This window comes from Manis pentadactyla, chromosome 4 (genome assembly GCF_030020395.1).
Source record: "Manis pentadactyla isolate mManPen7 chromosome 4, mManPen7.hap1, whole genome shotgun sequence".
Taxonomy (NCBI): Eukaryota; Metazoa; Chordata; class Mammalia; order Pholidota; family Manidae; genus Manis; species Manis pentadactyla.
The window spans coordinates 84,294,819-84,321,575 of NC_080022.1; the positions used below are offsets into that span (position 1 = coordinate 84,294,819).

Genomic DNA, 26,757 nt, shown 5'->3' on the forward strand with positions numbered 1-26,757 from the left:
AGCTCAAATCTCAGTGGAACATTTTAACAACATATTTGAAACTCGTGAGGAAGGTATTAATGAACCAGAAATAGAATTAAAGGAAATTATCTAGAATGTGCCCCCCCCAAAACAGATGAAAGTTTGAAAGATAAGAGTTATGGAGACTAAAGATGGTTTAACATGTATCTAATGAGATTTCCAAAAAGTGAGGAGAGAGATGATGAGAAATTCCTCCAAAGGATGAAAGACATCAATACACACATGCAAGAAATCCAATTAAAATTACACAGCATAAGTAAAATGAAATTTAGACTTAGATAAGTTATCATAAAATCACTGAACACTAAAGATAAAAACAACTTTAAAACAGTCCCCCTTCAAAGAAAAATTTACCTTCAAATGAGCAATAATCAGGCTTCTGTTGACTTTCCAATAGTATCAACACATGACAAAAGACACTGAAATGATATCCTATTTGAGGTGGAAAAATAAATATTTCCCAACTCTGAATTTTATACACAGTGAAAATATTTTTCAAAAGTAAACATACTCACAAACACATGGAGGCTTAACAACATGCTTCTAAATAATCAATGGATCAATGAACAAATCAAAATAGAGATCAAGGAATATATAGAAACAAATGACAACAACAACACAAAGCCCCAAATTCTGTGGGACCCAGTGAAAGCAGTCTTAAGAGGAAAGTATATGGCGATCCAGGCACACTTGAAGAAGGAAGAACAATCCCAAATGAATAGTCTAACATCACAATTATCGAAACTGGAAAAAGAAGAACAAATGAGGCCTAAAGTCAGCAGAAGGAGGGACATAATAAAGATCAGAGACGAAATAAACAAAATTGAGAAGAATAAAACAATAGCAAAAATCAACGAAACCAAGAGTTGGTTCTTTGAGAAAATAAACAAAATAGATAAGCCTCTAGCCAAACTTATTAAGAGAAAAAGAGAATCAACACAAATCAACAGAATCAGAAATGAGAACGGAAAAATCATGACAGACTCCAAAGAAATACAAAGAATTATTAAAGACTACTATGAAAACCTATATGCCAACAAGCTGGAAAACCTAGAAGAAATGGACAACTTCCTAGAAAAATACAACCTTCCAAGACTGACCAGGAAGAAACACAAAAGTTAAACAAACCAATTACAAGCAAAGAAATTGAAACGGTAATCAAAAAACTACACAAGAACAAAACCCCAGGGCCAGACGGATTTACCTCAGAATTTTATCAGACACACAAAGAAGACATAATACCCATTCTCCTTAAAGTTTTCCAAAAAATAGAAGAGGAGGGAATACTACCAAACTCATTCTATGAAGCCAACATCACCCTAATACCAAAACCAGGCAAAGACCCCACCAAAAAAGAAAACTACAGACCAATATCCCTGATGAACATAGATGCTAAAATACTCAACAAAATATTAGCCAACCGAATTCAAAAATACATCAAGAGGATCATACACCATGACCAAGTGGGATTAATCCCAGGGATGCAAGGATGGTACAACATTTGAAAATCCATCAACATCATCCACCACATCAACAAAAAGAAAGACAAAAACCACATGATCATCTCCATAGATGCTGAAAAAGCATTTGACAACATTCAACATCCATTCATGATAAAAACTCTCAGCAAAATGGGAATAGAGGGCAAGTATCTCAACATAATAAAGGCCATATTTTTGATAAACCCACAGCCAACATTATACTAAACAATGAGAAGCTGAAAACTTTTCCACTGAGATCGGGAACTCGACAGGGATGCCCACTCTCCCCACTGTTATTTAACATAGTACTGGAGGTCCTAGCCACGGCAATCAGACAAAACAAAGAAATAGAAGGAATCCAGATTGGTAAAGAAGAAGTCAAACTGTCACTATTTGCAGATGACATGATACTGTACATAAAAAACCCTAAAGACTCCACTCCAAAACTACTAGAACTAATATTGGAATTCAGCAAAGTTGCAGGATACAAAATTAACACACAGAAATCTGTAGCTTTCCTATACACTAACAATGAACCAACAGAAAGAGAAATCAGGAAAACAACGCCATTCACAATTGCATCAAAAAAAATAAAATACCGAAGAATAAACCTAACCAAAGAAGTGAAAGACTTATACTCTGAAAACTACAAGTCACTCTTAAGAGAAATTAAAGGGGACACTAACAGATGGAAACTCATCCCATGCTCATGGCTAGGAAGAATTAATATCGTCAAAATGGCCATCCTGCCCAAAGCAATATACAGATTTGATGCAATCCCTATGAAACTACCAGCAACATTCTTCAATGAACTGGAACAAATAATTCAAAAATTCATATGGAAACACCAAAGACCCCAAATAGCCAAAGCAATCCTGAGAAAGAAGAATAAAGTAGGGGGGATCTCACTCCCCAACTTCAAGCTCTACTACAAAGCCACAGTAATCAAGACAATTTGGTACTGGCACAAGAACAGAGCCACAGACCAGTGGAACAGACTAGAGACTCCAGACATTAACCCAAACATATATGGTCAATTAATATTTGATAAAGGAGCCATGGACATACAATGGCGAAATGACAGTCTCTTCAACAGATGGTGCTGGCAAAACTGGACAGCTACATGTAGGAGAATGAAACTGGACCATTGTCTAACCCCATACACAAAAGTAAATTCAAAATGGATCAAAGATCTGAATTCAAGTCATGAAACCATAAAACTCTTAGAAAAAAACATAGGCAAAAACCTTTTAGACATAAACATGAGTGACCTCTTCTTGAACATATCTCCCGAGCAAGGAAAACAACAGCAAAAATGAACAAATGGGACTATATTAAGCTGAAAAGCTTCTGTACAGCAAAAGACATCATCAATAGAACAAAAAGGAACCCTACAGTATGGGAGAATATATTTGAAAATGACAGATACGCTAAAGGCTTGACATCCAAAATATATAAAGAGCTCACACACCTCAACAAACAAAAATCAAACAACCCACTTAAAAAATGGGCAGAGGAACTGAACAGACAGTTCTCCAAAAAAGAAATACAGATGGCCAACAGACACATGAAAAAATGTTCCACCTCGCTAATTATCAGAGAAATGCAAATTAAAACTACAATGAGATATCACCTCACACCAGTAAGGATAGCTACCATCCAAAAGACAAACAACAACAAATGTTGGCGAGGCTGTGGAGAAAGGGGAACCATCCTACACTGCTGGTGGGAATATAAGTTAGTTCAGCCACTGTGGAAAGCAGTATGGAGGTTCCTCAAAATGCTCAAAATAAACTTACCATTTGACCCAGGAATTCCACTCCTAGGAATTTACCCCAAGAACGTAGCACTCAAGTTTGAAAAAGACAGATGCACCCCTATGTTTATCACAGCACTATTTACAAAAGCCAAGAATTGGAAGCAACTGAAGTGTTCATCAGTAGATGAATGGATAAAGAAGATGTGGTACATATACACAATGGAATATTACTCAGCCATAAGAAGAAAACAAATCCTACCATTTGCAGCAACATGGATGGAGCTAGAGGGTATTATGCTCAGTGATATAAGCCAAGCAGAGAAAAACAAATACCAAACGATTTCACTCATCTGTGGAGTATAAGAACAAAAGAAAAACTGAAGAAACAAAACAGCAGCAGAATCACAGAACCCAAGAATGAACTAACAGGTACCAAAGGGAAAGGGACTGGGGAGGATGGGTGGGTAGGGATGGATAAGGGGGGGGAAGAAGAAAGGGGGTATTATGATTTACATGCATAAAGGAGGGGGTGGGAGAAAGGGGAGGGCTGTACAACACAGAGAAGACAAGTAGTGATTCTGCAGCATTTTGCTATACTGATGGACAGTGACTGTAAAGGGGTTTATAGGTGGGACCTGGTATAGGGGAGAGCCTAGTAAACATAATATTCTCATGTAATTGTAGATTAATGATAACAAAAAAAAAAAAAGAAAGGGTGATTACTCCCTGATAGGATAAAACTAACTTTAAATCAATGATTAACGCATGCTTTAAATATCCTTTATTTTGATCATTTAAAGGGTGTCAGAAGATCAGCTATGGAAGTACATTTGTTTGATAATATTCCTTTCTCTTAAAAAAAAAAAAAAAGCAGTTCCTGTGTGGTGACCTCCAATAAGTTCTTCACAATGGTATAAAGGGCATATCAAAGTGTGGGCAAAGGGTCTGTTTGTGTTTATACAGAGGATCAAAGCCCAATTTGGCTACCCAGAAAACAAAATAAGATACGATATGAAGAAGAAGTTCCAACATCAACATACTCTGGAAGTGTCATTCCAGAAGATGATCATCAATAAATGTCAACAAAGATCCTGGCGCTGTTGCAGTTGTAGCTGCATTCATCCCACTGGTTCATGGAATTGCCATTGTAATGAAGGGGGAGATATCTAAGCTGGCCTGTGCATACAGTAAAATAACAAATTTGACTGGATCTATACTGTTGGAACTCAACCAAGAATTAGGAGAGGTGCAAGTTGCAGCGCTCCAAAATCTTGAGACTACAGACTATCTACTGTTAAAATAACATATGGGATGTGAACAGTTCCCAGGAATGTGTTGTTTTAAATTGTCTGATTTTTCTCAAACTATTCAAATTCAGTTAGACATCATACCATAGATAAGTTTTCACAAATGCTTAGGGTGCCTAACTGGTTTTCTTGGTTTCACTGGAGATGGCTGGTAATTGTAGGTCTGCTTTGGTTATGTAACTGTATTCCTATTATGTTTTTGTGTGTGTGCAATTTAATTAGTAGTTTAAAACCTATACATGCTAAAGTTACTCTACAAGAAGATATGTCAAAGAAATAACCAATCTTCCCATGTTTTCTTCCATCTGCTACTTCTATAGCTTTTCTTCTTCCTTTCTAATTACAACCCTTAAATAGAACTCGTGCCTTATATCGAATTTTCTGAGTATCATAATTCTTCCAAGTGGTAAAGATACCTCAAGACAAATGCTGGGCATAAAACCCACAGGGCATAAATCTGCAAAGAAGTAAAAGGTAACCTTTTCAAACAATATGGCTTCTCTCTCACTTACCAACTTTACATTTCCCTGTATGGCCCCGGAAGATGACTGGTTAGCCAGAGACAGGTAAGATTCCTCAAGGGAGGAACAATCTAAGACAGGCACAGTCGCAGGGGGGCCATCAGGTGAGAACTTGGGGAACAACAGAGGTGAGGCTTAGAACCTCACCCCCCCTGTTTTGAGAGAAATCTTCTGCATCCGTGGATGTTTTGTTGCCCTTGTCTAGCTTGGATTAATACTTAGCCTATAGGCACACACCTGATCATCTATATTTGCTCTCTTCAGCACTAAACTATGTTTTCTACCTTTATCTTGCATCTACCTACCACTTTAGCATTTTATTAAAAATAATAATAATAATAATAATAATAAGGGAGAAATGTGGGATTCACATATAAATCAAGTATAAAAATCAAACGAATATTCATATCTGACCTGATTGTTTGTAGTTCATAATGCGTGATCAAAACTGAAAGTTTCTGTGATGACTGCCCTTGTACTGTTCACCATGTAAGAACTTATTCACTGTGTAAGAATTTGTTCACCATGTAAGAACTTGTTCGTTGTGCTTCAGAAGATCGGAGACTGATGAGAATTAGGCTTGGGGTGGATTAATGATTGTGCATGGAGTCCCCTGTACAGAATTTTATTGTTGTTAACTGTTAACAACCATTTGATCAATAAATATGAGAGATGCCCTCTCAAAAAAAAAAAAGTAAATGTAAAAACAGTTTCAGAAACAAAAACTAAGAATTTGTCAACAACATATCCTTACTAAGTGAAAATGTAATTTATTCCAAGTAAAAGTAAACTGTTTTCCCATGGAAATTCCAAACAAAAAGTAAATAAATAAGTAAATTTTAAAAGAACAGAATCAAAACTATTGGCAAAAATATGAATAAAGGTAATCTAATAAAGCATTAAGAATACTATCTCATCAAGTTTTTAAAGGATAGAATATGTACTAAACATTCTCATGAAATAGACTGAAACGAACTAGAATTATAGTACCATACTCTATACAACAAGACTCATGAAGATTAACACCCCAATGAAACAGAGCTATAAACCGTACATGTAAAATTTAGAATACACTCAATCCTTGAAAAAGTACATTTTATAACATCACTCAAAAATTGGCATCTCAACTGTAAAGGAAGTGACACATGAGTTCAGAAATATTTATTTAAACCATGTTCAGCTCTGCAAGATAGCAGCTTGTTTAGTCTGGGAGGAAAACAGATTTTTTTAAAGCTGTGTTCTCTTCAGCACCATCCTATGGCAGGTAGGTAAGTTTCTACTAGTCCTCTTGGAAAAGATGGAGGTGTTCATAGTTACCATCTAGGAGTATACATAAGGGAAGTAGTCTTGTATACCAACGAAAACCTGAACTCTTTTCCCTATTTTTTTAATTTATATATTGAAAATATTCATATTTTTTAAATAACTGGGTAATAAATTGTGGATTTCCTAATATTGTTTTTTTCATCTACTTACCTCTCTGTCATAATAGTAGGGAAAAAAGGCCTAACAGACTTACAAAATAGGTTGTGTATTTGGATATTAGTTTCTAGACACTGAGCAGCTGCTGAGTTTTTTTGAACAAGGCTATGTTTTTGCAAAATTATTCTGGAAATGATCAGTGTTTCATTTGATAAGGGCATAAACCACTAGAAAAGGAAACCCAAATGGAGGACGAATAAATCTATTGACTGTACTTCTGCCTTTTAACACTATCATATATGCACATATAATATATATATACACATGCATACACACACACATATATCAAGACATTTTTTAAATAAAATTATTGTTGTCAATAGTGTTTATCAATAAATTCCATTGGCTAAATTTTTTTGCTCCTCTGACTTTAGTTACTTTCAATAAGGACTATTTTAATGTATCTATTTTTACTCATAGATTATGAACTTCTAAAAGGCAAGGTCAAAGCAGGGACCCTATCATATACAATACCAGCCACTACGTTTGGTAGACAGTAGATGTTCAATAAATCATTGAACATAAAGAAGACCATTTTATTTTACATTGAGTCATTTAGTCGGCTTTTCTCTAACATGCGTTATTAAATGTATTTATCTAGATATAAAAGCCAAGCAAATATGAGCACACAGGCTCTATAAAATATGCAAATTAGTGGAAAATTAATGCTTAACAATTTAATGTAAAATTTAAAGAAAAGAAAAATATCTTATTTAAAATAGATCATGAAACAAAGGAACTTTCTTAAAAGTCTTTTTTTCTTTTCACTGCATTTATAGACTGAACTCATACATTCTGGTTTTTGAAAAGAAAACTATTAAGAAATAGAACCCAGCATTCACAGTTTGATGAATCTGAAATGTGTACTTCCGATTGAGAGATACAATTGCAAACAACAGTCTGCATGAAGGAAACAGAGAAAAACTGACTGTGGAGGTACAATGGAATTGAGTGTACCTTTGGAAACCAAAGCTGTAATCCCGTTTGTAAGAAAATAAAGAATGGAAGTATTGGCCTAAACTCCACTGAATCACAGAAACCTAACACAATGCAACACAAGGACATCCTTTTCTAAAAGAGGCACAAAGGCTCATTGAGTCTGATGATTCAATTACCCTCTCAACCTGGAAAGAACGCCCTCCTGAGTTGAGGTCCACTGGCAGAGCAATGCAGGACAGCCTACATTGTACACAGCTGGTAAATACCTAAAAAGCTGCAGGCTTTAAAGAACAAGAATCTCTGACCTTTTATGATTACTATAATGGTTTTCCACAAAACACTACTGACAATAGAGTTCCTTAAATGCCTGGAAAAGATCACATTTTCAATTAATATCTCCAAATATATTTTCTTCATATGGAAATATGTTTAAATAAGTACCTAAGCACGGAGCATCATTAGGTATTAAAGAATATGGACAAATTAATGAAACAAAGTTTTCCTAATAGAGATGATTCTGATCTTAGACATTTAATAAACTTTTCAAAGAATACCATTATTCCCTTTGTGTATTTCTTTTGTATAAATTCGTGAAGAACTTGAATGAATGGTGATATGCTAATTAGAATCCATCACTTGAATTTTGGAATGTCCATGGGAAATTTAGCTAGCATGGGTCATAATTCTATCAGCTCCTCATGCTTGAAATCAGGAATGCTACCTTGGATGTAATTTTAGCCAAAACACTTCAGACTTCAAACTGGACATTTGGTTTCACAACTTTTCCCATGAGGTCATTATTAAACAAGTTTAATATATATGTTTTACCCAAGTTATTTATTTTCACATATAAGACAAAGGTTCTGTGATGATGGATATTTGAGATACTACAAAGTTAATAAATGAGATTTCTTTCTGGAACTCCTGTTAATTATAAAACAAATGTAAAGCACTAATGATTTCCTACTACCTGTAGGATTAAGTTCCAAATATTAAGCATAGGTTTCAAGTATTTTCACAACCTAATCCCAATCTAATTACCTTGTCTCTTTCCCATCATTCTTTTTCATGTTATGTAGTCTCCATTCTAGTCACACTGAATTTACTACATTTCCCCAAACCTACCGTGTACATGCCCACATTTCTAATGTTCACATGATGAATATTCACCTGGATTGTATGGATTGCAGCACCAACCATATTAATTATGGTTAGGTTTCTTTTCTTTTAATGTATCTATTTTTACTCATAGATTATGAACTTCTGAAAGGCAAGGTCAAAGCAGGGACCCTATCATATACAATACCGGCCACTACGTTTGGTAGACAGCAGATGTTCAATAAATCACAACTACAAAAGTGATCACTTTTATTTATCATATTGAGTGACAAGGGAAATTAATAATTCCATATCAACAAACAATGGTGTGGAATAATTAACTCTGTTAGAGATTTTTCACATACAAGTATTACTCAGTTTATACTGAAAGGATTTAAAACAAGCCTCCCCACAATGTCACTTTGGCATGTGAACAATTTTGAGCTGATGGCAGTGAAGACCCTATAGGCTCAAGAGAAACTTTGATCCCTCCCTTAACTACCTAGAAATATCTAAATTGGGAGTCTTTCCAAGAATAAGAGTTATTATCAGAAATAAATTTTATCCAAGTGACCCATCTGTACAGCAGAGCAAATATGTAATTAACAAACATCTGCTCTTTACCTTATTGCCCTGTGAATATCTTTCCTCCCTTATGAAGCCTCAGGCCCCTATCCCACTCGTTAGCTCAGGATGGCATATATACCTCATCTTAGCCTTCTATCTTTGAACCTCTCATGTATGTGAGGTTGCTGTATGAAATTAAATTTTATTTTCTCTTGTTAATTTGTCACATCAATTTTATGCTTAGGCCAGCCAGAGGAACCTTTGAAGGGTAAAGGGAAATTTCTTCTCCTCAACAGTATCACCGCTTTGTGAGACAGAAGCTATCTTTCTTTTGTAAATGAAAGAATTAAGTAATAATTTTCCCTAGGTTCACAAAAAGTGGTGAATCTAGAAATGCAGCCTAGATTTCAAATCCTAATAAATCTGATCATGTTCATTAATACCATGCCCTATGCCTAAGTAATTACCTTTAATACTTTTGAAATTCTAAAGCCATACAAATTCATCATTTTTCTCCTAAAGTATTTTTTAAGGTAATTGGCATACTGAAAAGTTGTCTTAATATATAAAAAGATACTTAGTTGTTGATGGAACTGTTGGGGAGGGAAAATTTTCCTCTACCCCTTCAGGTTCTTCTCCTGATCTAATAATTAAATTGATGTGAGGCAAATTAACAGGAAAATTAAAATTTAATTTCATACCTAAGAGAAGTTGTCTTCCCTGAGGGGAGATTCTCCTGGACAAGTTCACTCTGGATTTGGTAAGACTGAATAACAACAATGGGAGGCTAATAGTAAAAGGCTCTACACCAAGCATAATTCTCACAGTGGCAGGATGAGTGCTGAAATCACATCTGCCTCTGGGACAGTCTGCATGCAGCAAGCCATCTCCAGCTCTGCCTCCAGGCAGAGCACTGGGCAAAGCTCTTTATAGTGACACCAACTATAATGGCTCATCGCCAACAGACTTGTAGGCATTAGCCTAGCAGTAAACCAATTACATCATCAAGTAGTTTAGGGTCAGGTGAGGATCCTGGCCATAGGAACTTCCATTTTCCCTATAGAAGTCCCCATATACAAAAGGTTCAAAGACATAAAGGTAAAATGAGGTATATATGCCACCTGAGGTAAGGAACAGGACAGAGACCTGGGGCTTTAAGGGAGAAGGGTGATGCACAGGGCAGTGAGAAGAGCAGATGTTTGCCCTGCAAACACATGGGTCATTTGGATAAAATTTATCTCTGGTAGTAACCATTATTTTGAAAAAGACACCAATTTTGATTTTTCTAGATTTTTAAGGGAGGGATAAAAGTTTCTATTGAACCCACAGAATCTTGAATGTCTTCAGTTTAAAACAGTTCATATGCCATAGGACATATTTTGGGGCCCTGCCCTTGGCCCCTTCAGAGCACTTACTGGATTTTTGCAGTATTTAGAACATAAATGTTAAGCCTTATGAAAAGGATTGTCTACATACTGAAGGGAAGACTTCCTTCAGCTTTTGCTCATTTGTTAAAGGTAAGACATTTGGCTAAGAGCTTAGAATGCCCCCTTTTCACAAACAAAAGATACTATTAATTATTCAATCAATCAGCCACTAATTTAGTAAGTGAAAAATGGGCTCAGCCTGATTTAAAAAAAAAATTAAAATTATTTTGTTCTACTCAATCCTATAAAAACCTGTTTTCTATTTTGGAGTTTGGGAATTTCTTTTTTTTTGGTTAGGTAGTGGAGAAAATTCTGCCATACCAAGATTTGCTTCTTTGGCATATTGATTATTTTAATCTGCTTATTTTTAAGAAATTAGAGACAGAAGAAGCTCTGAAAAGGGAATATAAGTTATCCTTTTGTATGACACATTAACTGTGTGAAGGAAATCTCCATTTCTAACGTGTCTTCCTGCTGTACCTAGAAGAGGGTTGATTCACTCCCCAAAAACTCTTACTCAGGGAGAAGGTGAAGACTTCAATATAAATCACAACCTTACCCTAGCATTGTTTATTGTGCTTCTCTGGTAACTTCTCAGAACTGGCTCTCCAACCCCCCCAATATCTTCCTTTGTCTTTAGCTGGAGATGGCATTTAAGGTGATGGTTTTGGCCATTTTGGGAAGTTATTCAGTTTTCCTGGGTATTTACATGTTTACAGAAGGTATACATGTTATTAAACTTCTGTTTTATTCCTGTTAATGTTTCATGTCAATTTAATTCCTAGAATAGACAAAAGAACCTTGAAGGGTAGAGGACAATGTTTCTTCCCCAACAGTTACAAATACATGAGTCTGTATGAATTACTCTAGATCTTAAAGAAATTAACTGAATTTTAGTAGAAGGGAAAAATCTGTCTGCTAATGTTCTTTTGGCATGCCAGATTTAATATCAAAGCACATTTTAAAGCAAAGGTTTTACAGATTTGAAATGTGTTTTGATAATCAATGACAGTTCCTATCTATGAGCATTTAACAAGCTTATTCTGCGATATAGTCAGAGAATGCCTTGGATTCAAAAATCATTAATTTCAACATAAACTAATATGTAAGACAATAAACAATGAATATGCATTTTCACAATAATTATATCACAATTTGGAATAGACGAATTAATAAAATGTTGCAACATATTCACATGCTTATAAAAATCATATTTTTTATACTTTAACCCAGTTTACTAAGACAAGTTTATGCTTTAACACAGGTCATAATAGAGATCAAGATCACACGCTGTTATTAATGTTCATTTGCATAGCTAAATATGAATTTACCTTGTTTGCAATACTTGTGATAAATGATTTGATATCTAGATCAGTTGGACAGCTCTTCTGACAGGGGGCATCTGCACATTTCAGGCATCTAGGAATAAAATAACGATTAAAAAACTACAAAGTAACTGAGATAATATTCTATATATTCTCTACTTTTTACACATTCAGATTTAATGTCTAGTAAGAACAAACTATTCTCTTTAGGTACAAAATATTTTTCTTAAGAAATACAGTAAACATAGACTCTTTGTTTCAATTTTTGCACACCTGCTATTGTTTATGAAATAGTACCACTAATAACTGATCCTTCTCTCAGTGTTCCGCCTAGAGTTTAATAGGATCATGTTTATGACAGATCTTTTACTCATTTACTAAATTAGTCTTTTCTGATCCTTCACTACACTGACAAAGTTTAGAAAATGCAGTCTTTTATGATAAAAGTTTTGTATGCCTTGTAGATCACAGCTGTATAAACACAAAGGTAAACTTGTGTTTGAAACAGCCTCCCTTCCTCCCTCCCTTGTTCTTTCCTCCCATCACCCCTTCCTCCCTCCAGTGTTCTGATGTCTTTCAACCCACATAGTATTCACATGGCAGTTACGCTTTGTAGTAGATCCTTCAATGCATAGTCCAGACCCAACCCCTTCCAGACTGAAGCATTTATTCCCCCAGCTGCTGTGTGCTCAGCTGAAGAGAACAGCCTCAACCACATTTCTGCCCCCTTTCCAGGGGCAGCCCACTTCATATTACAGGCGTATGGTGGGGTTAGAGGCCCAGTCCCCTCCTCCTTGCTTGGGGATCCACTGCAGTCTTTGTGGCTACATCTGTCCAATCCTGATTCCTTCATTCTTGGACAGATGTTATTTCTAATAAACTTCCTGTATACTCATCTCATCTCAGCATCTGCTCCCTAGGGACGTGCTAAAACTTTAGTGTGCCTAGCCACCTGGGAAGCTTGATAAATGTCATAGCTTCCGCAGGGAAGGCCATTACACGTCTCAGTAATTGGCCAGGGAATCTGTATTTTGGGGTCGGGTAAAGCCTTTGAGGTGATTCTGATATACATGGTTGGGCCCACCAAGTGAGAATCACAATTCTGTAATTACCACTCCAGGACTGAAACTGACAAGGCAGTGCAGTTCGGGAGAACAGCCAGTCCTTGGGCAAGTAAAGAATCCACAGGCATTAGTAGCTGGAGGCCAATTCGTGGCAGTTAGCAAACAGTTTAGGTGAAGCTAGATCCTAGGAAAATTAGCTAATGGTTAAACAGAACACACAAGCTAGATTCTAGGAAAACTAGCTGATGGCAAAACAAGCGAAAACAAACCAGCTAGATTCTAGACAGGTGTCTTGCCAATGGCTTTCAGCCCCGGGGAAGTTCACTATGGACTCAATGTGTCCAAAGAAATGATAGTAAAATGTTCTTGGGGTGAAAGGATTATACCCAACTTTATTTCCACGGTGGCAGGTCAATCACTAAAATCCCGTCCTCTCAAAGCGAGTCTGCACGCAGCAAGCCAGTCTCTGCCTCTGGGCCTCTCTACCAGCACAGCCATTCTCTGGGCCTCTGTCCTCAGCACTGCCACCACTCCAGCCTCTGCTCTGCTCTCTTGCAGCCTTGCAGCCATGCTACTGTATTGCCCAGAGCACTGGGTGGAATTCTTTATAACAATTTATTGCCCACACGTGTAGTGAGCTAGCCAAACAGGGCCAGTTCAGAATTCTAGCCACAGGAACTTTCATTTTATCCACAACAGGCAACAAAGTTAGCCCATAGTTACCCCAAAGTTCATTATACACTCATTAACATATTATAAATCACACCCCTTGGTGACTTGACAATTCCAAGTCTGACCATATCAGGACAAAAAGAGGTCATAGCCCCAAACCCTCCCGTTTGTGAGAAAACATTACCTACATTGATGAATATTCCCGTGAAACCCCACCCAACAGTAAGCTAAACCTTTTATAATAATTCAAGAAGAGATACCCCAGAGCTGTTTACCTCTCATCATGCCTGCACTCCCTCCGTGGTTAGGTACTTCTATATTAATAAACTACTGTTTGTTTGCACCTGACGGACCTATTGAATTCTTTTTTGCACCTGCTTCACCTGCTTGTGAATTCTTTCTCTACCAGAGTCAAGAACCCTGTCCCGGGTTGAGGTCTCACCTAGCAAACAGCGAGATTCCCCCAGACAGGACTGCCTGATAACAAAACCACTGCCAAGAATGGTCCTTAACTTGCACATTAATATATGTGTTTGTTCATTTGTTCATTCATTTAGTAAATATTTAATGAGCCTGTTACATGGCAAAACCTAGGATATAAACATATAAAAATGATTTTAAAAAAAGACCACTGTGGTCCTGCTCATATGGACCTTGCAGTTTAGAGGAAAAACAGATGTATAAAAGGCAATTGTAGTAGTCAATGTGATCAATGTGAATTTGGGTAAATACAGCATGCTAAGGGAGCTTATAAGGGGCAGCAGTCCTGGAGGGAGAGAGTCAGGACAAGCTCATTGGGAGGAATAATAAAGGGAAGCTGGAAGAATGAATGGGCTTTAGTGAAGTAAAGGGGGTGGGATTTGGAGTACAGGGTACTCAAGAGAATGATCCCAAAATAGAAACAGTATATGGCAAGACCTTGAGAGAAAAAAACATGACAGGGTAGAGCTAACAGAATTCTGTCTGGCAAGTGGGAAAAGAGAAAAATTATGTTGATCATTTAAACTCAAGGAATATCACTGCCACATCTGTCAGAAGACTAGAATTCTCCAAGAATTTCACTGAGGATGAATCCGACATTGCTCAGTGACAAAGGTGACTAGCTACCTCACTTTCTATCTACTTCCATGTGTAAAGACCTTGGTTCATTTCCTTTGAGAAAACAATACTGGTCGCTTGTCATTCTTTTGTGAGGAGGAGAGTCCTCTTCATTGTCTGAACCAATTTCTCAGTACCTAATTAATATCTTGTTTTCAAATCTGATCTCTTTTCTCTGTTTTGTGCCCTTGGCCTTCTCTCTAAATTAAATTTTACACAATGAGTACCGAAGGGTTTTCATAATCAATTGTCCTCTCTGAAATGTAGTCATTAAACCTCTCCCCTATCATTTCTCTAAATGCCATTGTTAGATTCATATCTATCATTTAGCTGAATTCATATCTTTTCATACTTACGATTTTTTTCCCCAAAACACTACTACTGATCTCATAAAGAATTTGTTGGGAGCAGCATGATCAGAAGCAGATGTCGTAGGACAATGCAAAATGGTATAATGTCTGTTTGGCCCTTGGTGTTGAAATGAGGGTATACTTGTCTGTGTTATCTTTATGTGGATAAATATATTGAGCATTAATAGTGGTTTGAAAGGATTTCCTATAGTGATAAAATGAAGTAGCTAAAAATTTAGCAAATGATATGTTATCTTATATACCTTCTAATTTGTAAGTCATTTCAACAGTTCTTAAAATATCTGCCACTCCATAGGAATAAAGTAATAAACATACACACACACACACACACACACACACACACACACACACACACACAAAAAGTATATAGATTCTGGTTATTCCTTATGAAGTCTTAACTTTTTCTTTTTTCAAACACCCAACTTGAATAATAAGGCAATTAAAAAATGAAATTATAATGTCAGCAGGTATGAATGAGTCAAATTAATGCACAATGTATTTTTCCATTCTTCCACAGAAATCTTAAATCCAACATAAACAGATTCACTTAACAGCACTGACAATGTAAGGATTTTTAGTTGTGGTTATTAAGCCTCTTTACCAAATAATTCTCCTTTTATTATTGAGCAAGTTCACAAATAACAGCTGTTGGAAATGTCAGATGTTAATGAGGCAGGGCAACGCAAACCTGAATTGTAGCATTCTTTTTTCTTTGGTGCCATGAATATGCCAGAATGGGCAGACTCTGATAATAATACCATCTTGCAATTCTCTAAGCGCTCTGCAGACTAAAGTGCATCAGGCTGCCATTAATCCCACTTATCACTCTGACAGCTCAGTAATTACACTACTGCTATAGCCAGGTAGTCCTAATAAAATATCAACCACTGCACTGGAATGCATACTGGTGAGATTTTTTATTAAACTTGGGGGGGTGGATCATCAGGTGACATTAGTGTTGACCTATTTTTCTATTTGACAATAAATTATCCTTTGACCATGCCATAATAGATATTATAGAGCGCATTTACTGTACCAAATCAGAAGGGTACTGCATTACAATGATGTAGGCAAATGGTGTAAATAAAATAGCAGACATGCATGTCAGAATGTTATTACCTAAATTGCTTTAAATGATTGATACCATGAAAAATCACAGACACAGTACTTAGGGGAATATGTCAACAATTATTGCAAAACACAGTTCTACATAAATTTTTCCTTAGAAGTAACATTTAAATCATACTTGTTTTTATCTTCAGTCATTTAATTCCCCTTTTATGTTTCAGTTACTCTGTTATAATGCAGTTTATTTTTAAATACATTGTAAAAAGAGGCAAAAGTTAACTCAGATGAACAATTATGTAAAATTTTTAATCCCCAAATAATTACATTTATACTAAGAGGAGTATATTTGATTACTTTTTCAAGCAATGAAACATCTTAGATTTTTTTTACTAGTGATAAACTTTTCTCGTTTCCATATTTAATAGAGTATAACAATGGATTTCACTAAAAACAAAATATAGAATCAGTAATATGTTAATCCTTCATGACTCAACATGACCATAAAAAATATATGAAAACTTTTTGGCAACTCAAGGGACAAAAATTATTAAAGATATATTTATCCAGCATATCTTTCTGTAGGCAAAGAAATCCATGATTCCTCTCTGCCCAAAGGTCAGGGAGGCTGGACACTTTGCACAGCGCAACACCAATATATATTTAATTGTTAAGCATCTTAACATTCTTTAATTGTTAAAATCCACAGAAGTTGAATTGTAAGCTATGCTTGTTAAAGAATTTTCTAATCCATGAGTTTAAACAAATAACTTCTTTCTCAGTTCACACACACATTTATTTGAAAACCTTAAAAGCTCACTTGCACTGTCTTTGGTTTCTTGCTAGACTTGGCTTCAATCAAGTCATCACTATTTCACCAGGCCAAGCATAATCTATGTTACTCTCTGCATCATCAAACTGGGCAATTTAGTGTTAACATCAGAAAATTAAAATATTCTTCTAATATCAATATTGTATTTCCTCATTGGTGTTCAGTACCTTTTTTGGAAGGTCACATTAAGTGATGTTTAGCAGATGAATGCAAGAGCTAACTCCCTATCCCTGTAATCACCAGTTAAATGTATAATCTAATATCCTTCCCTAACTTGGCACTACTTCTACTAAAACTGGACAGAACTGAGTATTAAGTTGAATGGAAGAGGTGTAAATTAGGAAATGGAGGTTAAAAATATCATACGTATGTCTGAGTTCCACAGCTTGCATCGCTTCTACCCAGATCCTGTCCTAATAAAAGGAGCCAAGAAAGATGGTTGGTATCTTTAAAACATGATGGGACTAAGTCAGTATTCTGATACATTAAACAGTCAAGAGCCGTTCTCAGCTTCCAGTAATTCTCTCCACTTCTCTCAAAATTCCATTAACAACATTTTCTACATATTTTCTAACTGGACTTTTAGTTTACTAGCTCAGGGGTATTTGGAACTAACACTGAATATTCCTAATACGCACCTTGGCCCAGCTTCTCCATTCTGCTGGGTTGGAAAGCCATAGCAACATCATTAAAAGCAACTGAATTTTTTATGTTATGCACCATTCTGCCTTTTAACCACACCAGTGGCATTCATGTTTTAAGGATTTTTAGTGTTTATTTGAATTTATAGGTTAACGCCAAAACATAATCTTCATTTTTATTTTTTAAGTATAGTTGATACATAATCTTATATTAGTTTCAAGTACACAACACAGTGGTTTACCAGTTATTCACATTATTAAATCTCACCCAAACTAGTGCAGTTACTATCTGTCAACATAGGAAGATGTTATAGAATCACTGGCTATATTCTCTATGTCAAAATATAATTTTTAAATAAACTATTTATCTACTAGAAATTTCTATTCACATATGGGTGTTTCAAGACAATTCAAAAGAACCAAATTTAGAACAGTACACAATTCATATAATCAATGGGCATGAGTCTAGATTGGATGATCATGAGTCTATAAGTAAAACATTTTTAAATTGTTTTCTACACTCTGTAGTCTGTGTCAGAGAATTATTTGTATTCTCACATACTAATGGCTAAAAAGATATGTATTTTACACTTATTGCATATTTTGATGAAATGAAGGGATTTAAGTTAAATTTAGTGTTCACTTTTCATCTTCATATATAACAATCTTTTTAAAATTAGTAAGAGTGCTTTTATCATCACTTCATAGAGGAGAGTAATGAGGCTCCAGAAATCTCACAGAAACATAATGAGATCAATAGCCAAGGCAGCTGAAGAAACTACTAGAACACATTTGCCATCTTACACCCAGAGCTATGCCATTCACATATGAAGACAAGTTAGAATTTTAAAAGGTGATGTCTTACTGACCTCATCTTTTCATAGCATCAGTGTCTCCTTGCCAGAGTAATTTGAAGACTGAGAAAAAAGCAGTTAAGAAGTCACAGCTAGAAAAAAGGTTACAGTATCCTGTCTCCTGGAGTTCAATTTTAGTTTAAGAAAAAAAATGATAGTCTTAATTGTCTCCTCAAAAGGCTTCACAAGTCAAGATTCAAACATTAGGGTTTTATGGTATCAAACAGTTTCAAAGGCTTGTACAATCTAAGTACTCACTGAAGCACTAATTCCAGAAATTAGGAAGCTAACTTTACTACAACTTTAAACAACTTTGGAAGAACCACTTCTATGGGAAGGGTATTTTTTAGCATATTTTTTAAAAAGAAAAAATTTAGTATGCTACAAAAACCTTGATGGCATAAGAAGCCACAAACTTGCATTCATGCCCTGCAAGCAAATAAAATATTTCCATAAAATCGTAGTACCTATCACCTTCCAAAAAATGTCAAACAAACATTGTCCTATGTTACTACTCAAGGAGTGTCATCATGAGCATCTGAAGAATTCTGCTCTTAAACTTGGATTTTTCTGTTACAAAATGAGACTTGAAAATAAGGTTTTGTTTTATGGAGGTGGAACAAGAAGGATGTGATGGAATCAGTATACATTAACAATTGCAGGAAGAGTCACTAAAAGAAAATAAACACACATCACACTGATATGCATAAGATAAAACTAATTAGGTATGAAATGAGAACTGATTCTAACTCAAGGAAGTGGGGTTAGTCCTTAAGGTTTCCAGAAGCTACTGGAGATTTAAGATATTAGAAAGATAAATGTTAAATAACATGGCAAGATTTAAATAACAACCAAATAATACCACAGCATCTAAAGAAAACGGGTTTATTTGCCAAATGATAATACTGATGATAATTATGCCAAGACAAATGAGGGAGAAAGATCCCTCACTGCAAGTTGGAGCTGGGAAGGAAGAGTGCTCCCATTTCCAATTATTCTCTGTTACAAATTTATTTAAAGAGTACAAGATTATAACTGACAAGCTGAACTGTTGAAATGGAATAAAAACAAGTTAACATATTGCAACTCCTAGACATAATTAATTTTACACACTCACAAGTTTTTTATGTCAGTAACACACAAGCAGTTATGGTAAAGGCAATGAATACAAAACAAATGAAAGTATGTATTAAATGTTTTCTGGCCCAGTAGATATCTAGGCCCTAAAACTCTGATATAATTTGATCCCTGTCACTTGCAGCTACAACAGAGACACACATTAATCAAGAAAATCAGAGAACACCATAGATAAAAACTCTGCTTTATGTCCTAGAGGGATGGTCCTCTTGGCAACACTCCTAGGAAACCATTCTTTATCCCCCTTAGAGATGGCTGGAATTGAGAGTACTTAAAGAGATTGAGGAAGATGGCGAGATTCAAGAAGAAGATAAAGAGTTTCCTCTGTCTTGAAGTAATGAGATAGTGATAAACCATGTACCTAGGATAGGATTCCTTGTAAGATCTGGCATACTAAATACAGCCAACATAAATAAGTCAGATAACATAAAGCACAAAGATATGAAACATAGTGTGTATGTATGTGTGCACATGCACCCAGACTTACATGTATGCTAATATTGAGTAAGTGCTCAAAGGGGCTTGCTTGGCCAAAGCCTTGTCAGAAACCTTAGCAAAGCAGTATAGAGAGCAGGCTCTAGCGCTTGACTGCCCCTATTTAATTCCTGAATTCATTTACTGATTTGAAGACTTTAGGAAAATGACCTAACCTCTCTGGGCAACAGTTTTCTCATATGTAAATGGGACACTTCAGAGGTTTTTTGTGAGAATCTTTAAAATTTATATACTAAACAGTATGTACATCTTTAGTCACTTAACAGGCATGCTCTATAGCCTATAAAATGTTCTGAAAGTTATGTATTGCTTTTTCTTCTTCAGTGTGGAAGGGGTCAGTGAAGAGTCATAGTACAATGTTTTACAGTTATTTACATACATTACACATAGTGGATATCTGGCAAACATAATAATGCTTTAAGTCTTCATTTTCTCATTATGAGATTTCAGAAGAGGAAAAATTATTTCTATCTCACGAGCATCAGAAGCCTTCTCAGAGAGAAATACTTAAAGAACAAGTAGAATTTTACCATGTGGAGCTGAGTACACTAGAGCTTACACTGAGAGCAAGTTCTGGATGCATATGTGGTTTGTCTCTGTATTCCACACAGCAGCTACCTCCGTGCACATTAGCTGTCCAATAATGCGGAATGAATGAAGGAATGAATGAAAGGAAAAGTGCAATCCATTAAAAAAAGACACTTATGGGCTCATCCAGAGCAGAGACTATAATTCATATTTGCTTCCCAGTGCTTATGCTAGCAGCTGGCACATATATAGCTGCTTATACATGTTTATAGAAAATTCCTCAGTTAGTCACTGCACTTCCTCAGGAATCAAATCACTAAAACACAACATGTCAATCTCATTAGTGATCCAATGCTATTTATACAGAAACCTTTCTTCTTGAGGCTTCTCCATGCTTACAGTATGAAGTAAAAATATTCTCCTCCTAAAAATTAATTGAATTCAAAATGATAGGTTGGACTACACAATATAGTGTGAAGTTTGGGCTATATCCTTAGTAAAAGTGTAACTGATCTTTATTGTGGATGTATAGTTAAGCAGCTATCTAAAGGATACAATTAATTAAATATGAGAATCCATGTGATAAAAGAGGCTTTCCTTTATTCCTACTACACACATTATCTCCTAGCACTTCTGTATTTTCAATGCCCATGTTTAGGCATATTTCTTCCTCCTCCTTTTCAACTGCTGCCACCAGATGAGATGATAACAAAGTACTTCTTACCCTCCACAATAGGGTAGCACTTTGCCCCTGACAAAATATGCCATCTATATTACAAATACTGTCCTTACTTAGAAAACTTTATAATTAAGAAAATACCTATATTTTATATACCAGTTTGAGTAAGTTTATATACATGTGGTCACATATATCCATGATAAGATCAGTTATATGTTTAGCTAGCATGTAGCCACTTTCAAAAATCCAATCTTCATAATGTATTTATAGTCCAACCTACCATTTTTAGCTACAAGCCATATGAATTTTTTTTCAAACCACTATACTGCTGTTCACCACAATTGTGGTTCCCCTCACATTCCAGACAGCTGTTACATGATGCTCAATATACTCTTGATCCCTTACAGACCTTAGAGGGAACTGGGTGACAGTCCTGACAATTTTTATTATAGCTTTCCTACTACTCAATAATCTTATTTCACCTGAACTATTTCCCCAGTAGTGTCATAAACTCTTTGATTTATATTAAGAATCCTCCCAGGCTTCTTGAAAAAAGACATTGTTGTAGCATATCCATATGCTGTGTAAATTATCTTTTCAAATTTTGAAATACCTGTTGTATATTTATCTTTATGCAATGAAGCCCCATTTAAGAAAGGTAACAAAAAAAGTAGTACATATTAACCATATATGCTCTAAAAGTAAATTCTTCAGTAAATTTCAAGACTAAAAAGCCGTATCTTTTATGACTTACTTGCAGGCAATTCCAAAAGTAAAATAATAATAGTAATATTGACATGTACATTTTTATCTAGTTTCTAATAAAGTTGTAAAAGAGAAATAAAGCCACATGGTTTAAACCATAATAAAATAGATTATTTATTATGACACAACTCTTAGATTTTTGGGATATGTTGATTATGAAAAAATAATATTTCTGTAAATTTGTCAACCTACTTAAGGGCATGTGGACTAAGATTGGTACAGATTTTACTTTATACAATGTTATTTTGGTTTTTTGTAATGAACATTAATAACATAATTTTAAAAAAATACTTGGATATTGATTGGCAACTAAAATCACATAATCCCCTGTATTTTTGTTTTGTTTTGTTTTGTTTTAGTTTGGTCATTTGAATTAATCAGGCCAAAGGAAACCCATGATGTTCCCATAGTATCTTTTCCTCTCTCAGAAAATTCTGAAAGTCCTACAGAGGATACAGTTAAGTGTTTTAGTGGGATGACCACAATGAGTGGTTGGTGGTGCACAACAGAAAAAGGGGTCAGGTCTGGTGAAAGAAATAAGGAATGAGTGACAACACAAATGCTGGAGGGACTCATTAAGTTAAAACAACAGTGCAAGAAAATACTTGGCCTTAAAATTATAAGACGGCATTCACCAGTATTAGAATTTAGAAACAAATAAATTTAGCCAAAGCTTAGCTATATAGGTACTATAGTGTATGAATAATTCAACTCAAAATTATTTATTAAAAAGCTACTATGTTCTAAGTTTTGTGCTGGCAAAGGAGAGGATTTATTGAAACTTACTTGGAAGATAATGACAAAAATACACTGGACTTATTTCCTTTAAAAGAGATTTTTGTCTAGCTTTTTTTTGTTTTTCTTTGTAGGGTAACAGTGACTGTAATCTTTTAGGTATAGAAAGAACAGATTTGGAAAGCAATAGCCAGATCTGGATTTTCTTCTGTTGGAACTATTCAGTTTTGTGTTGTGGAGCCCATACAAATCTATCACAAAGTTTTACTCCATAAACATGATGCCACTTACCCTTTTTTAAAAAAGTAAAAAGTAAATACCCCCCACATGCATAATGTAAGTTAAATTGAAGTTTAGTATTCTTTGCTTTGACTTAGCTAAATCTATGTCAATTACCCCAAATAAAAACAAATGTATTCCACACACACATCATTTTTAAAAGTGTCTTTTGCAATTCTGGTGATCTTTTTTAAAAACTCAAATCTGATCATGCCATTCTCCTACTTAACAAGAGAACGTGAAAGTGACCTTTGCACCTTGGTTTCTGCCTATTTCACTCTTACAGCTCCAGTTGCAACACCTGCCCACATTAGAACACTGTGGTTCATAAGCAGGTCATTTTTCAATCTCTTTGCATGCCAACATGCTCTGCCCCCGCCTGAAGAGCAACACTGCCAGCTTGCTTCAGAATTCAGCTCAGGTGTCTCTGGTGGAGCCCCTGGTTTCTAGCCTTTCTGATCCCCTAGAGCACCCTGTGGGTTCCCTTATCAAAGCAATTATCACATTGGACTGCAACAGCTGATTCACTTTTCTGGTCTCTCATATTATTTCCTCCTCCAGTGAGAAAATGGTTGGGTTCCTTTGTCTTTGGTGTTGTCTGCCTGAAAATATATTAATTTGAAATTGGATGAAATAGCCAGAACTTTGGGAATACTCCAGCTATTGCTTTTAATGTTTGGGAAAAAGTATTTTTAAATGATTGTTTTTCAAACTTACATCAATGAAATACACTTACAATGCAAATGCTTTACATTTGGTTTAACTTATTTAATAAATACTTATGTAGAGGTCACTATATGCTAGCACTTATTCTATGTGTTTCCAAATATTAACCCATTCAATCTTCATAATCACTTGTGGTAGAAATAAATATTAGCTCACTGTATCTTTATAAGAACATGATGTGGTAGACACTGTTGGTCTTCTCATTTTAAAGAGAAAGATACTAAGGCACAAAATTTCCTTCTCTTATTTAGGTTTGAAATATTTTATTGCCAATTTCTGTGATCCTGTTGATCGTAAAGTTAATAAAAATCTCCTAAGGGTCTGTGATTCCCAGTTTTCTTTCCTACTTCATTCTAAAACTCCAATAGCATGTGGTGGTATCAGGACTTGCCTCACAGTTTGTGAAAACCAGATTCAGGGCTCTAATCCAGGTCTGACTTTCTCTGAAGCCCAGCCTGTGTTTATCATCATTTTCTTTCCACAGGAGTTCTCGTGATAGTCAGTAACCCCAGAGAACTTGAGAAAGTTTTCTGATATAATATTTTAAAAACCATGCATTATAGTCATGACTATACAATACAACCCATAGATGACTGCCTTCAAAAGCAATCTAACAAAACTCGTTTACTTTACAAGGTGCCTAGCAATTATACTTTCAGATCATGTTGTTCTTTACAAAGCCTTTTCTTATATGTAAATTGCTTATAGAAATCACTAAGATCAATTTTCCAGTAGAAATACCAGGCAGACAAAATAAAAGCAATAAGAAACAATCTGTAGAAATATTACAAATATGAGTTATAATAGATAAAAATGTAATCAATGTCTATATTCATGACCAAGCCTAAAATGATTAAGTCACTATACAACATTTGGAACATAAATTGTGGCAAAAAAGTAACTAAGACCAAAACTGCCCCCATTAAAGCTGTTCAGCAGATCACCTTTACTGTCCAGGTTTTCTGTAAAGTGACTTAGACACTGTTTCAGTCCTTAGGAGTTTAATGTCTGAGAGTCAATGCTGATATTGCACACGAAGAAAATGCAGAAATTTCAGGAAATTAATTTATATGGGAGAAAAACAGATAAGAATATAAATGTTCAATCTTCTCAGTTTAATTCATATCTTAAGGTGGACAAAGGTTTCAGGCAACGGCACTGCTTGGAAAATGAACTAATGTGATGATGGTCTGATCATTATCAGAAAATTTTTCAAAGAATTAGCCTAGAAGCCAAAGAATACAATGTTCAGAAATAATATCTTGAACATAGTCATCAAAATTAGCTGCCTACAGCTTAATATGATATAAACTCTACAATCAGGAAAATAAAAAAGCTAAGGGCAAAGAGTACATACTTTTGTAAAAATGGAAAATCCCATTGACTACGCTTCTAATAACACGCATTAGAACACTGACAAAGCCGTCACAGTACGTCACATGCATCATTAAATTTAAGAAAGCTGAATGAAGAATTTGAGTGAAGGTAATAGAACTTAAATGTGTTTGTGGTCTGTGGAATCTTTGACACATTATTTCCTTTGTTTTCTCCTTCCTTCCTCCTTCCTCAATCAACAAATATTTATAGGACATTTGTTATTTACTGGGGATTTTTTAGATGCTGGAGATAACAGGATGAGTAAGACCAGGGTTCTGCTCTCCAGAATCTCACAGAAGGGAAGTCAGACAAATGAATACACATTCTCAGATGATACAAAGGAGTGATAATGGGGAGATGAGAGATGTACATATTTGCCCTGAGTTGAGAGGCACCCCCATCTGTTAACGTCTCTGTCTTCAGCGCCCCATATAATGCCAGAGACACAATGAATGGACTTGTTTCTCCAGAGACTGTGTGTGTGTGTGTGTGTGTGTGTGTGTGTGTGTGTGTGTGTGTGTCTGGGTTGTATAAGTGTGCTCTGTGGACAGGCCAAGTAATAGAGGGTTTGAGGAAGATACAGAATGTGAGGAACTAGCAGTATTTACTAGACAAGCAAAGTGTCTATTGGAAAGTGTCACAAAGCTCTCTCCCCAACTACTTTTTGTTTTACCTGGGATCAGATCCTCTCTTCTTTCAACCAACCTCTCTTCTTTCACACATCCGACACCCATTAGGTACCCATTACAACACAATACCGTAAGAGACAATATAGTTTGATGGATTCTGGATTTAAACCCAACTCTACATTGATTAGCTTCGTGATCTTGGAAAAGTTGTTTAAATTCTCTGTGCCCCCTAGCTTCCTCATCTAACTTGCTAATTATAGGCTAGACACTATACCATTAAATAATTAATTATTTAGGATTAAATAAATCACTACTGTAAAGTATTTAGTGCCTGCCATATAGTAAGTGCTCAATTATGGAAATCATTGTTGTAAAGAATGTGTATTATTATCTAGGAACAATGGAGAATACAATGGAATAAATGAGCACTCTTTTCAAATGGCTACTGGGAAACACAGTGTTATGGTGAAATTTAAAAATGACTACCACACAGGTGACTATGAGAAGGACATGAGACGATTATGAAGAGAACCAACAACAGTGTCATGTTTATTGTAACTCCTTAATAGGTAATAATTAGAAAACATTTTGAAAAAATATCTTCTAAGCCAGTTCAAGAGGGTTTAAATAGAATACATAGGTGAGATGGTTGAATAAAAATAAAATGAATAATGATGAGAGACCATAGGAATCAATTGTGCAAGATGTGCTATTGCATCCGTAAAGTTAATCACGAATACAGCAACCATGCCACAAACCCAAACACACCAATACCACAGATACCCCACCTGCGTGATTCACATCTAGCAAATCCTTGGCAGGCATATCTCATTTCTCCAAATGATCTCTTCTTTATTTATTTCTTAACAGTTCTGATGAGACT

General features: G+C 35.4%; 1 protein-coding gene across 5 annotated transcripts in view; it reads right to left on the reverse strand.

Moving 5' to 3' along the window:
- The window catches only part of DPYD (dihydropyrimidine dehydrogenase), an 879,000-nt gene that overhangs the window by 665,943 nt on the left and 186,300 nt on the right, over nt 1-26,757 (reverse strand). For all 5 annotated transcript variants that reach the window (XM_057500453.1, XM_036883856.2, XM_036883855.2 and 2 more), the window contains one exon: nt 11,934-12,021. In XM_057500453.1, the coding sequence (XP_057356436.1) occupies nt 11,934-12,021 (88 nt within the window). The remainder of the gene's footprint in view (nt 1-11,933; nt 12,022-26,757) is intronic.